Here is a 15,329-nt window from a genome sequence, read left to right on the forward strand (position 1 = left end):
CAAGAAAAAAACCTCCAGAGTACAGGACTCCAGAGTGCCTGACTCTCCTGTCGTTAGGCAGGAAAAAACTGAGGCTACTAGAGCAGGGTGTGGGTTATACCCGGGGAGGCCACGCCCCCTGGGAAGAACTGCACTGAGGAATGTGTTGTTAACACTTTAAGTGCTTTTTTTCTGCCTAAAACTCTCCTAGTGAAAGCGGATATAACCCTACTGTTAAAGAATGCTGTGTCCGTCTATGAACGGAAGAGAAAAAAATGTTTTCCTAATTTTGATTAGAATGTATGTTAAAACTTCAGTCAAGTTTTTATTTTCTGTCAATATTTGCCATAGTGACTATTACCATCATTTTTAGTAGTCACTGGAACAGGGCTACTGGGAGATTTCCACTTGCAGTAACAATTGTCAATGCAGTGATTTCGCCACACATGAAGCTTCCAATCAAACGCTGTTGCATCTGTGGCACAGGCAGTGGAGTAAATCACCCTGAAAGTCCCTTGAAGCACTAATCATTTAAAAAGAGCATACAAAGACATGCTAAAATCCTTTGCACCCTGGTATACTTTGAATGTAACTAAGTACTCACTGTAAATCCTCTGCTTGAGTTAGTTCTTGCAGTGCCTTTACCCTGGACTGCCCCTGTTGGCTTAGCTGAGAGTTGCTTAGCTGACAATATTTTTAAACATTTTCTAGTGACACCTTTTTTTGCTGTGCGTCCAACAAGCCATTGTGGGTAGAGAATGTTTTTTTTAAAGTGGGGCAACCCCAATAGCACTTGCAAAGAATACATAAACACCAATTACATTGCAAACACGTTGGACATAAAAAAAAAAAAAAAAATGTAGAAATATCATTTGACTGATTTTTCTACTGAATACTGTGATTTACCTATTGTGGCTGCAGATGGGTTGAAGGTTCTGTCATCCAGCTTGCTTCTTCTGGCTCCTCAGACATGCCCCCGCCCCTGAGTATCCACTATCCACACTTTCCACAATGGAATTTGATATTCCTCTGGCTGTCCTCACCCGATCCTATAATATTTTTATAGGTAAATAAACTTCTGTTTAAGGGACATTAAAGTGTAAGCATACCTTTGGTGATGGCCAATGTGATTTTTGGAACATGCTTTGGAACATGTCATCCCAATTTAAACACCATAAATAAATCCTTTTGTGGCTTTTAGGTTTTTCTTTGACATACTGACTTATTGTTGATCTACAAGTCACAGGGTCAGGGTGTCACATTAGGTTCTTATTTCTGGGATCTGCACTTTATAACAGCTGGCGTGTCATAGTTTACCTAGGCCCTGTAGGTTTAAAAATCTAAATGCCAGCTAGTTACCATCTGTGACAGACCCAGCCAGGACATGGGGCTTTTTGAGGACTGCAGGGTGGTCTCTTGCCTATGGACTATGCGCTCTGGCTTTTAAAGGAACACTACTCCTTGGGAGGTTTTTCCGTGGGGAACCCTTGCAATGGTCTTTTTTCTGATTTAGGTCCATGTGTCCCCAAAACACACAGACTCTGGGATCCATATTTAGGGCCTAGATGCCCCATTACCAACAATGACTAAGTTTAGACTGTGAGACTTAGAGCAGATGTCCTCAGCTCAAACCAACTCGATTCTTATGGGCCCCTGATATAATCAAGGTGTTATGTGTCTTTGTCCCATTGTATCATTTCCCCATTATGTGCCTCCTTGGTGTGTATTCCTATTGATCTATTGTTTCTGTCTGTTTGATCATCTCTTGGAGATGGGATTAATCTGGTGACCACTTTAATTTACCAAATTGTTGTGAGATGTCACATGTTTGTTGATTAACTTAATTTAATCAACAAACAAACTAATTTACTATTTAATTAAGGTCATTGTTAGCTGTTAATTGGATTGGTGTTTGAAGTTTGCATTGTCATGCTAATATCCTCAAGAGGAGAATGCCTTCCTGTGTGTTATAAAGTATGAGTCTGAGTAACAATAAACAGTAATTCCTTTGGATTTTACCTTACATCTTGTCTGTGTATGATGTTTTTGATAAAAAATGGCTGGTACTAGCTCTTGGTCTGCTCAGAGCGGTTTGGAGGGCAGGAGGTGCTGTTTGGTGGAAGGAAGCACCTAATCGGGGTGCCAAGCGGTTCTGTCACACCATCTGATCATCTTCCTAACCGCTGTCCATTGATTGGAAGCTTTGTGTACACAGTGGCCCAGGTCATCCCTGTGTTCCATATTGTACACACATGCAGGAAGTCTGTCATTATAAAGCTACCCATACATGGTTACATTTTTCTTGATCAGCCCATAAAAGTTAAAGCTATCACCTAAAATAAACTGATTTGGGATAGCATGATGGCAACACAATATCTTCATTTAGGTTTGGTTCTGGTTAAAAGAGAACATCACCTTAGGAAAGAAAAAGGATTTTAGGCAAAGCACAGCTTGTTCTTATGCAAGACCAAATATAGATGCTAGTAGGGCAGGGCTATCTGGGAAAGAGTCAACATAGTGATGACAACAGGGCCAGGGAGCATCTAAGACCAGATGAACTAGGCCTATTTACCAAACCAACAAGGTCATTCTGGTGCTACCTTTGACTCTGCAGAGCAGTGAGGCTAGAAGCTTTATCAGAGAGTAACAGTCCCAAAGAGACACCAGTGCATTTGTTGCCTGCGCCTAGGGATAGTTAGTCCTGGCCACAAACCACAAGGTTGCTGTTGAGACAAAACACAATCACGTCCCACGTATGACTCTCCCCAACACAGACACAATTAGTGAAGCATTTTCCTGTGGAGAGACCACTCTCCTTGATCCAGGCTCTGGCAACTTAGATAGTAATTTCGCCCATATTTCACACCTAGATTGTATAACATAGGAGAAGTGATTTGGTACCCAGTGCAAGATGCTGGACATCTCTAGGGCGGTTACCCTTTCTTCCTTCTTGTTGGTTGATGTACACCACCACCATGTTGTTGTCAAACTGCACCTATACTGGATGTCCTTCCCAAGGACCTGTTCAGTGCTGTAATGACAGGTTTTGGTTGGTAAGCTCAATAGACTGCAGACAAGATATTGTATAACAATAATGAGAAATATCAAATAATTTTGTTGGCATATGACTATCAATCTTCAAGGTGCCAATGAAAATGAAAAACACATAGCGTTTTGCTTTTAGGCCAAAAAGTAAAATGTTGTTCTCATCTGACCAGAGCACCTTCTTTCACATGTTTGCTGTGTCCGCCACATGGCTTCTCGCAAACAGGACTTCTTATGGCTTTCTTTTAACAATGGCTTTTTTCTTGCCACTCTTCCATAAAGGCCAGATTTGTGGATTGCACAACTAATAGTTGTCCTGTGGACAGATTCTCCCACCCGAAATGTGGATCACTGCAGCACATTCAAAGTAGTTACCATGGGCCTCTTGGCTGCTTCTCTGATTAATGCTCTCCCTGTCAGTTTAGGTGGACAGCCATGTTTTAGTAGGTTTGCAGTCATGCCATATTCTTTCCATTTTCTTGCTCAATATGTTTATTAAGGTTTACATAAGAAAAACAAAGAATAGTTTTAGATGTATACATGGGATATATCTAAGGCAAATAAAGTCTGACATTTGCTTACAAATCTTATAGACAAAGGATATTGAGCGTAAAAAACACTGAGCAATCCATGTAACAATATATATGATAATAATAATAAAATGAAAACCATAGTAGAATCCCCCTATAAATAGATATATGCAATGGAATGTGCCTCCAGACCACCCATCCACCCCTAATGGGTTCAAACTGTGAATGGGTAGGGGCACATTAGTAGGTTAAGGTATAAAGTACACTAAGCATAGAAGGTGTATGAAACAAGATAAGAGGGGGAAATGGTACTAAAAAATAAATATAGATCTTAATTGCTAAGTGTTATAGGTCAAAAAAGAATGACAGTGGGAAAAAAGATTTCAATATGGACGATATGTTCTAAACTCTATATTGGGTAGGTAACATAAAGGAATGTAGCGTAGATGTATGGGACACTTGATGACAAGTGAATAAAAAGGAGTAGAAAAAAAAGAAAAGTATATAGTTAATACGGGCTATTATATTTTCTGATCAGCAAACTGTTATATGCCCATATTAGGGAGTTGGTTACAATAAGAAAGTAAAGAGGTAGAGAGTAGAGGAGAAAGAAGCCAAGGGAGGAGAAGAAGAAAAAAAGGAAAGGTCTCTCCCAGTGGTAGCCCGGCCCACAACAGGGGAATGCCCAGAATAGTAAAGTTGGTGAGGAAAATTAGCAAGGCAGCAACAATATTTGGCCAAAATCAGGAGATAAGAAATGCTTAACCCAGGGTTGCCAGATCAAATTATATTGTTTTATTTTATTATCCTCAATAGCCGTCATCTTAACAAAAATAAGGGCTCTTTTAATTCTGTGCTTGGCCTCGGCCACAACCAAGATTTGGGTTTTCCATGCCTTAGCTATAGTTTGTTTAGCTGCAGTAGTAATATGAATAAGTAATTGGAATTGAGTCCGGGTGAGTTCAGGGGATTTAATATTTAAAATTGCCAAGGCTGGGTCTGGAATGATCGAAGTCTCCAAGGCTATAGAGGCCATATTAAATATTTTCTTCCAAAATTCTTGGACCACCGGGCACTGACACCAGATATGAAAATGGGTACCTGTTGTGCTGCAACCTCGGAAACAAGTTACTGGATAGGAAGAAACAAATTTAGCTATCCTAGCAGGTACTAAATACCAACGTGCCAGGACTTTAAAGTTAGTTTCTAATGCAAAACAATTTCAAGAGGAGAATTTAGTGGCTAACCAAATACTGGACCATTCATCATTGTTAAATGTTCTATCTATCTATGTCTTGCGACCATTTGGTAGTGTAGGTGGGAATTGTTTCATTAGGAATTTTGTTAAGTTGTCGATAAAGAATAGAAATTAGTCCCCTGATATGAGGGTCACTTTCACAAATGCGTTCAAATTGTGACATTTGGTTAAGTGATGAGTCCTGATGAAGGGTGTATAAAAAACATTATTTGCAGATAGTGAAACAGTTCAGTATTGGGTAGCCCATAAGTTTCACATAGTATAGGAAAAGAATGAATATTATTATTAGCAGAGACCAGATTGTGTAATCGTGTCAAGTCTATGGAAGACCAGGCTATAAATGATCTTGGAAACTTCCAGGCAGGATTTCTGATAAAGGAAAATAGGGGGTTATGCATGGATTTAGGGTTATGAGAACTTATGAGAACTCCGCTGTGTGAGTCTTAATAAATATGATAGTATTGGAATGGGAAGTACTGAAAATAAATACAGGAATTTCGGTAAGATTGACGTTTTTACAGCATTGATTATTATTATTATTATTATTATTTTTTTTAACTAGAAAGGGGAAGAGGTCAGCAGGGTAAAAATTGTTTAACAGAAGATTCATATATATATATATATATATATATATATATATATATATATATATATATTAATAAAATAATTACTTCAGGAGACACATCTAATAGGAAAAAAATTAACAACACTAAAAAAAGCCTGGATACAAAAAGAATATCATGCCACTTACTCATCCTATGCCAGAGGAGTATCAGTCCTAATTAGTAAAACTTTTCCTGGGAAGGTAGAGGAAGCCTATATATGTGATCCTCCGATATGTGATTGGTCAAAAAAAATGTATTTTAGTGGCAATATATATTCCACCGCCATTTTCTGTCGGAATCCTGAATGAGATAATGAAAAGAATTATCCAATTTTTTCCAGCGAAATTAATGCTCATTGGAGGGTTTTAATTCGGTACTATCTTCTAAGCTGGACAGACCAGGACCCCCCAAGTATCAGTCTGCTGATTTATATAATTGGGCACAAGTGACAGGGGTGACAGACATATGGAGATGGAGAAACCCAGAAAAAATAATACAATGGGTGGTATACCCAGAGATAGTAGAAAAGATGGTAACAATAATAAATGAATATTGAGAAAGCAATGAGGGATCATCCTCAGTGGATATGGTCTGGGACGCGTTTAAGGCATATCTACGAGGGCAATATATTTCAAATATTGCAGCAGTAATTAAAAAACAAAAGGCTAAGGTACAGGAGTTACAAATACAGGTAGAGAGTAGCAAGGAACAATATTGTCAAGACTCAAGCAACTTTAATTTTGATCTAATGATGTCTACACAATGAGAATTACAATTACATATGGAGGAAATAACAAGGTTGGAATTACAAAGAAAGAGACAAAATATCTTTGAGCAAGGTGATAAAAGTGGGAGATTCTTGGCGAGATTGGCGCAGCAACAACATCAGGCTACAAGTATAGCAGAAATAGAAACATCAGAAGGAAAGAGAGTAAAGGAACCTGAAGAGACCTTGAAGGCTTTCGGTGAATACTATAGCAGGCTATATGCCTCTTCTCTCCCCTCCGACTTCCGCCCAGGGGACATGTTGGAACTTTTGGACCGGGTTGCCCTCGGATGGCTGTCGGATAGGGAGATAGAGGCATTGATGGATCCAATAACAAGTGAAGAAATAAGTAAGGTTATAAAAACATTTCCAGGAGAAAAAGCACCAGGCGCAGATGGAATTCCTGATGAATTCTACCAAAAATATGAAGCTCTTTTGGCTTCAAAATTGGCAGAGGTATATACAAGTGGGCTAATGAAAGGGATATTACCAGATTCAATGAGACAGGCACATATAACATTAATATACAAAGAAGGAAAGGATCCAAAAATATGCTCGTCATATAGACCGATAGCATTATTGAATATAGATTTCAAAATACTAACTAAGGCCCAGATTCCTGATACGCCGTCGTATCTGTTGTTCTATCTATACGACTGATTCATAGAATCAGTTACGCATAGATAGCCATAAGATCCGACAGGTGTAATTGTTTTACACTGTCGGATCTTAAGATGCAATACTGCGGCCGCCGCTGGGGGGAGTTTGCGTCGTAAATCAGCGTCTGGTATGCAAATTAGGAGTTACGGCGATCCACGACGGTTTTTCGCGTTCGCTACGTCGCCGCTAGTCTAGTTTCCCGTCGCAATTTTAGTCGTCGTTTTGGCTGCCCTAACTTTACACAGCACACATATGTGCTGTATAAAGTATGGCCGTCGTTCCCGCGTCGAAAATTAAAAATTCACGTCGTTTGCGTAAGATGTCCGGGAATCCGAAAATACGCTACGCACGTCGACGTTCGAAAAAATGACGTCACTTCGCGCAAAGCACGGCGGGTAATTCAAAAGGGAGCATGCGCAGTTGGTCAGGCGTGGGAGCGCGCCTAATTTAAATTGCACACGCCTCTTTGAATTACGCGGGCTTACGCCGGAGGCCGCCGTTTTTATCGCAAGTGCTTTGTTAATCAGGCACTTGCGTTGAAAACTTGCGATGATACGTTACGCCACCGCAATTCTACCTGAATCTGGCCCTAAAATACTAACATTTAGACTACAGCCAATACTAAAGACCATTATAGATTCAGATCAGACAGGGTTCATGCCACAAAGAACGACAGATGTAAATCTACGCAGACTATTTACAAATATACATGCCCATCACAATTGTGAAGAAACAAGAACGGTAGCCTCCCTAGATATAGAGAAGGCCTTCGATACGATCAAATGGCCTTTTCTATGGGAGGTACTCAGAAGAATGGGGTTTCTAGTAACATTTATTAAATGGGTACAAATAATATAAAGAAAACCTATGTCAGTGGTTAAATTGGGGGGAAAACTGTCATCCTTTTTTCAGCTGCACAGAGGCACAAGACAGGGCTGCTCTCTCTCTCCGGCACTTTTTGCAGTAGCAATAGAACCAGTGGCAGAGGCTCTGAGGACCTCACAAGACATCCAGGGACTCCGAGTAGGGGGGCTGGAGGAGAGGGTAGCCCTGTATGCTGATGATATGCTGTTATTTCTAAAGGACGCAGGTCCATCATTGAAGGGAGCCCTAGAGCTACTGAATGTCTTCTCAGGTTTTACAGGACTTAAAGTGAACTGGGATAAATCCCTGTTATTTGCTATTGATCAAGGCACGCAGGATACAGCGACCCCAAATTTTCCACTGAGATGGGTAACAGAGTTTAAATATCTGGGCATAATAATATCACGCCAGGCTGAGGAATTTAAAAAGTTAAATTTAGACCCAGTGCTGCAGGAATATAAGAAAAAACTAAAGATATGGGAAACGCTTCCTCTATCTCTTTTGGGACGTATAAATTTAATAAAAATGAAGATTCTTCCCAGGTTGCTATATTTGTTTAGAAACTCACCACAATGGTTACCAAAAATTTTTTTCACACAACTACATGGTGTTTTATCCTCATTCATATGGCAAAATAAAATAGCCAGAATAAAACTAAAAACACTTATGCGTCCAGTGGAACAGGGGGGGTTAGCATTTCCAGACTTACATAAATATTATCTTGCAACTCAGTTGATGACAATAAGGAGATGGATGAATCCAAATGGATATGATCCCGCTACAATGGTGGAGTGGCTACAGTGGTCCAGTCTTTGGAGGCACTGCCGATATTGCCATTTCGTGGGCTAAAATGTAGGCGAGATTTAACTCCATCAATGATAACAACAGTAATGCCGCGTACACACGATCGGTTTGTCTGATGAAAACGGTCTGATGGACCGTTTTCATCAGACTAACCGATCGTGTGTGGGCCCTATCGGTTATTTATCCATCGGTTAAAAAATTAGGAACTTGTTTTAAAATTATCTGATGGTTAACTAACCGATAGAAAAAAACGATCGTCTGTGGGTACGTCCATCGGTTAAAAATCCACGCATGCTCAGAATCAAGTCGACGCATGCTCGGAAGCATTGAACTTCATTTTTCTCAGCACGTCGTTGTGTTTTACATCACCGCGTTCTGAAACGATCGTTTTTTTAACCAATGGTGTGTAGGCACGACTGAAAGTGAGCTTCATTGGATATCTGATGAAAAAATCCATCAGACCGTTTTCATCGGATGAACCGATCGTGTGTACAGGGCATTAGGGTATGGAAAGTAGGCATAGCAAGAGAGAGTAATCTAAAAACAGATATATCCCCAAATACTCCATTATGGAGAAATCCCGAATCGGTACATTTAACTTCCATTCAGTACCCTAGAGCGGGGATAAGCAATTAGCGGACCTCCAGCTGTTGCCAAACTACAAGTCCCATCATGCCTCTGCCTCTGGGTATCATGCTTGATGCTGTCAGAGTTTCGCTATGCCTCATGGGACTTGTAGTTTGGCAACATCTGGAGGTCCGCTAATTGCTTATCCCTGCCCTAGAGCATGGACAAAATTTGAAGTAAAAAGAATATCACAAGTAATATATGAGGGAAAAATATCCTCATTTGCAGACATGAGAGAAAAATGGAATGTGCCAGAGAATTATTTTTTTAGACATATGCAGTTGGTCCATGCCCTGACAGCCCAATTTCCCGATGGCATTCCGCAGCTAATAGGCCTAGAACAACTGATGAGAAAGAGAAAGGAAAAAGACTTGATCTCAACTTTTTACACCCATTTAGTAAAAACATAACCATCAGATATGAATAAATTATGTGAGTGTTGGTTGAGAGATTTCCCAAAACTGTCATCAGAAATTTGGGGGGAGGTATACAAATTTCCATTTCAGATATTAGTCTCACTCCGAGACAAATTAATTCAATTTAAAATAACACATAGGAGTTATTATACACCGTATAAATTGTTTAAAATATTTCCATTAAATCCTCAAAACTGTTGGAGATGCGCAGGCACTCCAGGGAACTTTATGGGCCAGATTCACGAACGAGTTACGCTGGCGTATCTATTGATACGCTGCGTAATTTAAAAGTTGCGCCGTCGTATCTATGCGCGGTATTCTGGGAACAAGATATGCCTGAAATATGGCTTCAGCCGACCGACGTAAGTCTTAGTACGCCGTCGTATCTAGGGTGCCCCCGCTAGGGGCGCTTCCATAGAATTACGCGTTGAATATGTAAATGAGCTAGATACGCCGATTCACGAACGTACTTGCGTCCGCTACGCCGTTTACGTAAGGCTTAAGTCCCGCATAACGTTACCCCTGGTATATGAGGCGCAGGTAATGCAAAGTATGGACGTCGGAAAAACAAGCGTATCTTTTTACGTAGTTTACGTAAGTTGTACGTGAATGGGGCTGTGCGTAGGTTATGTTCACGTCACAGGCATTGAGCCGGCGCAACTTAGGGAGAAAATTCAACGTGATACTGACCATGCGCGCGCATGCGCCGTTCATTAGGCGCGTCATTTACGTGGGGTCACGATTCATTTCCATACAACACGCCCCCAACCAGCCTACTTTGAATTAGGTGGGCTTACGCCGGCCAATTTACGATACGCCGCCGCAACTTATGGAGCAAGTGCTTTGTGAATACTGCACTTGCCTGTCTAAGTTGCGGCGACGTAGCGTAAATAGGATACATATATTCTGGACCTGCCCGAAGATAAGGTGGTTTTGGAGAGAGGTCTTGAGAGTAATTGATGAAGTGACGTTAGTCCAACTTGACCTGGAGGCAGGGACCTGCCTGCTAGGACTTGTAGAGGAAATTATGGCCCCTATAGAAAGAAGAATACAGGTGGGTTTGCTGCTCTTTTACGCAAGAAAGGTTATAGTGTTAAATTGGAAAAAAGCAGAAGCCCCCTCGGTGGCGCAATGGAAAAATTTGATAAACAATAATTTGTATAAAGAGACATACTATAATAGAGGAAATGGGGAAAAGTATAAAAAAATATGGGCAAACTGGACAGAGAATGTGACAACGGCTTCAGGGTAGGGGGGCACGGAAGTGGGATGGAACTACAGCAATGGAAGAAAGGGATAAGAAAGAGGTTAAATGGGAATAAGATGTGAAGTATGTAATGGAATGTCTGTATAAATGTGATTTTAATAAGTAGATAAATGAAAATGTGGAATGTATATTTGTATATGAGAAAGGAAAAAATCAATAAAGAGATTTAAAAAAAAATGAGTGTCCAGCTAACAAAGAGTTGAAGGCTCTGGTTAACATTGGCGTGAGTCTAGGTGCAAATTGTTTAAAATATGTTGCCGAAAACCCATCAGGGCCCGGTCTTTTATGAGGCTTCACTACTTTAATAGCATTAGAGTAGTTATGGATTTTTCGAGTAAATCAAGCTGTTCTTGAGTCAGGGTAGGAAGGTTTATATCAGAGAATAGAGTATCTGCTTTAATCCTATAAAAATTTGAAGCAGGGGAATACAATTTAGCCAGATTTGAGCGAAATATCTCTAAGATTTTTACTGGATTACTAGTGTATGCTTCTCTGGAAATTTTAAGTCTAATAGGCATCTGTGTATGGTGTATTGCTTTAAGGCTGCGCACTATAGGAGTATCAGGTTTATTAGCTTTAAGGTATTGAATATGTTGACATTTTCGTAATAGTGTGTCTGTTGAATCAGTCAAAAAGAGATCCAGATCGAAGATCCAAGTCGGGCTTTATCCAATTTAGTATAATTTAGTATAATTAATGGCATTTGGGTGAGATTAAAAAGCCATGTGGCTCGCATTGAAAACAGCCTCCAATTTTGTGAACATGATCTTACGTTCTCTTTTGAGGGCTGTGGCTTGCTGTAGCAATCTTCCCTGAATGACAGCTTTGTGGGCTTCCCATATTGTAAGGGCGGAGATATCACCCGTATCATTGAATGAGAGAAAAAAAAGAGAAGGAAGAAATGGAGAGGGAGAGAACATTAAATAATTGATAAACCCTAATAGGAGGTACAAAATGTCAAAAAAGAATAGCTTTTCAGTAGGGTGTAGGAGCGAATATCAAAACATCCCAGAGAGGTTCCAGAGCTACCGTCCGATACCTGCATAACTGTAGCAGGAGTCTGAGGGTAGTAAAGGGGGCGGCAAAAAGTTCCTAAGGAATGAACACCGCCAGAGAACCTTATAAAAAACAATACTAGTGAGTAACGGGTAACAATAACTTAAATGCATATATAATAAAACAATATCATCAGAGCCTTAACAGCTAAAAGTTTGGTCAGCCGAGTGCCTAATGAATGACATATATCTAGTAAATGTGGCAACACAAAGAAGATATAGTCTAAGGAAAAGGAGTCAATAGAAATAAAAAGTTACTATGGCTAAGTAATGTAGAAGTAAGCTGTAAAGAAAATATCCTCAAATTAGTAGGTAAAAGAAAAACTAGGCAATAAGTGACAATACGTGTCATTACCCTAAGAATTTAAGTTAAAAAAAAGGATATTGCAGGATATCTAAGGGGTAAGAAATCGGGATAAGAGGAAAAAATACAGAAAAGTCCTGAAAAAAATTGGGGAAAAAATGGGGGGAATGAGTCCCAGGCTATGAACCTAGAACATTTAAATTGCCTGTAGAGGAGCTCAAAATCCAGCAAAATATGCTATGGATTATTAATGAGAATCAATTTAACCAATAAATTGAAATCAGTCCATTGAGTCTTCATTGGCTGGATTATGGCTCAGTGCAGGTAAACTGCTCTGCACCTGCGGATCAGTTTGAAAGCAGCCCAGTAACCACTGCAGAAAAAATATGCCATATATACACTGTTATTTTAGTAATAAACTGACCTTTAATAACAGTATTCTATTCTATTCCATCCCAGAGCAGGAGGTCATGGGCCACATCAGAGGGCTCTGTGGGCCACATGTGGCCCCCGGGCCACTGGCTGGGCACCCCTGGACTAAGTAGTTACCATATCAGTCACTAGATGAAGATGACCATCACTACTGTACATTCCACGTATGTAGGTTGTACCAATTTCTTTTGCAAACTTACAGCTGAAAGGAGATGAGCTTGTCTTAAAAGACAAATTGTAATGTGAACCTGATGTGTATGGTTTATTATTGTAAGTTGTTACTGGGTACTTTACATTAATACAGTATTTTCTCTAAAGCCTTTAATGTAGCGTTTGTTTATTTGAGATGATTTATTTTTTCTATCTGTTGTAAACAATTTTTTATCATTGTAATTTTCTTTTCTAGATCAAATCAATACTATTAATACTATTAATTATTGTGGGGCCCTTAAACAGTGTGGGATCCATAGGCCAATACCTGCTCTGCCTATTTGGTAATTTGGCACTGCTTTGAGCAGATACATTTATATTGGAGAAATAACAGCAATTGTGCTGGAAATGTATTCTGTACACATGTTTTTTCCCAGGATTAATCAGCTAGAATATAGCTGCAGAGCCTGCAATGTATTCATAGACATTCATAGACATGCTAGGTTAATACCCCTTTATTTCACTTTATTATGGTGGATGTTAGTTTAAAATATTAATTGTTCGCTATTCTCATTTATAGTGTGGTTTGCGCATTATTTCCCCTCATTGTTTATAGACATTTAACCAATCCAAATGAGCAAATAGTGGTACTGCTCCAAAGCTGTGCGGATGGCTGGTTCATGGACCAGCTGTGGGTGCACAAGGTCCAACAGATGCACATCTCGCTCCTGGGAAGCACAAAGCATGAGATACGGGCTGCACTACTGATGTTGGTGTGCTTTCAACAATAAAGATTTACTAAAGAAGATAAATGGCAAAAGTGTAGTCTGTAGCTTGTATTTAAAGCTGAAGTTTAGGTATAGGATAATTTTGCATAGTTACATTGGTGCAGCTTGAACTTATCTAATTATGTACTACATGTGTTCATACCTGGCCGATCCCTGTGGAAGCTTCAAATCATTGTAGTAGACACTGCTACAACAGTGGTAGCTGCTAGCTTCTGGGTCATGAGTTGCCCTGATGCTTTGTGAACACTGGATTTCGCTTCGCTACATGAGCATACATTTCTCAATGAACGCAAAACGTCCTCTGATTAGATGAAGTTGGGGGCTGGGGGCGGTAACATTATGATCTCCACCCTATCTGATCAGAGAATGCTTTGCATTCATTGAACAAATGCAAGGTGTTCCCTGAATGTCACCCATGCACTGGGGGGTCACTCACTCGGCATGAGATGGCAATGGTCGGACATTGATTATCTTGTGATATTTGCACTGAATTATTTAAAAAGCCAGCATCTCTGTTTTTGTGAAAAACATACAGAAAGTTTAAGTTTATAACATTTCTCTTTTTTCAGGTGATAATGTACATATAGCATATAAGCTTGTGAAGGTTTGAAAAAAGTCTCAGGATGGCAAACTGCATAAGAACAACCAAATTTTAACGTGTGGATTCCTGCATCAGAAATGGGTTTATATCAGCAAGAACAGAGCTGCAGAAGACTTGCGAGATGTGTATTTGGGGCTTTAAGCAGAATTAACATATAAAAAAAAATCCCCACGGCAGAAGATATAATGCAGAGGGCTGGTTTCAGGGATTACCTGAAGCGTCCTCAAGCACAACTTCTTCTGGTGAACTCTCTAACATGTGGTCTGGAAGTTTGTTTGGCAGCTGGGATCTCCTTTGTGCCACCATTGCTTCTTGAAGCTGGAGTGGAGGAAAAATTCATGACCATGGTACTAGGTATGTAAACCAGATAACCTATGTACAATTTGTAATTGTAGCATGAAGTCACACCCACCTTGGACACGTGCTATCAAGTAGATGAAGAACAATGTTTGCATTCTTCCTGTTAACCAATTTGTTTTCATTGCTCATTAGCTATAAAATTAAACAATGAAATTACAAAGTAATGTAAATGAAACATTAAACACATCCAGATGTTGCAATCCACATTCATTGACATTTGAAATCCAGGTAAAATACAAAAGTTCCCTAAATAAAGATCAAGCTTTCCTTATTGTACTTATAAGTCTCAAACTTGTAATTTCTAGTTAAAGCGGGGGTTCACCCTTAGAGGGCACTTTTCCCCCTTCGCTTCCTGCTCGTTATTACTAGGGGAATCGGCAATTTATTTAAAAATATGTGCAGTACTTACCCGTTTACGAGACGCATCCTCTCCGTCGCTTCCGGGTATGGGCTTCGGGAATGGGCGGTCCTTCTTGATTGACAGGTTTCCGAGAGGCTTCCGACGGTCGCATCCATCGCGTCACGATTTTCCGAAAGAAGCCGAACGTCGGTGCGCAGGCGCAGTATAGAGCCGCACCGACGTTCGGCTTCTTTCGGCTACGAGTGACGCGATGGATGCGACCGTCGGAAGCCTCTCGGAAGGCTGTCACTCAAGAAGGAACGCCGGCTCCCGAAGACCCATACCCGGAAGCGACGGAAGAAGATGCAGCTCGAAAACGGGTAAGTACTGCACCTATTTTAATATAAATAGCCGATTCCCCTAGACCGAACGAGCAGGAAGCTAAGGGGAGATTTTTTTTTTTTTTTTAAATGGGTGA

General features: G+C 40.1%; 1 protein-coding gene across 1 annotated transcript in view; it reads left to right on the plus strand.

Annotated features, from left to right (window-relative positions):
• The window catches only part of SLC45A3 (solute carrier family 45 member 3), a 104,389-nt gene that overhangs the window by 70,210 nt on the left and 18,850 nt on the right, over positions 1 to 15,329 (plus strand). The window contains 1 exon segment of the mRNA XM_040337535.1: positions 14,120 to 14,505. Within this exon segment, the coding sequence (XP_040193469.1) occupies positions 14,337 to 14,505 (169 nt within the window). The 5' untranslated portion in view covers positions 14,120 to 14,336.

This window comes from Rana temporaria, chromosome 2, assembly GCF_905171775.1.
Source record: "Rana temporaria chromosome 2, aRanTem1.1, whole genome shotgun sequence".
NCBI classification, from domain to species: domain Eukaryota; kingdom Metazoa; phylum Chordata; class Amphibia; order Anura; family Ranidae; genus Rana; species Rana temporaria.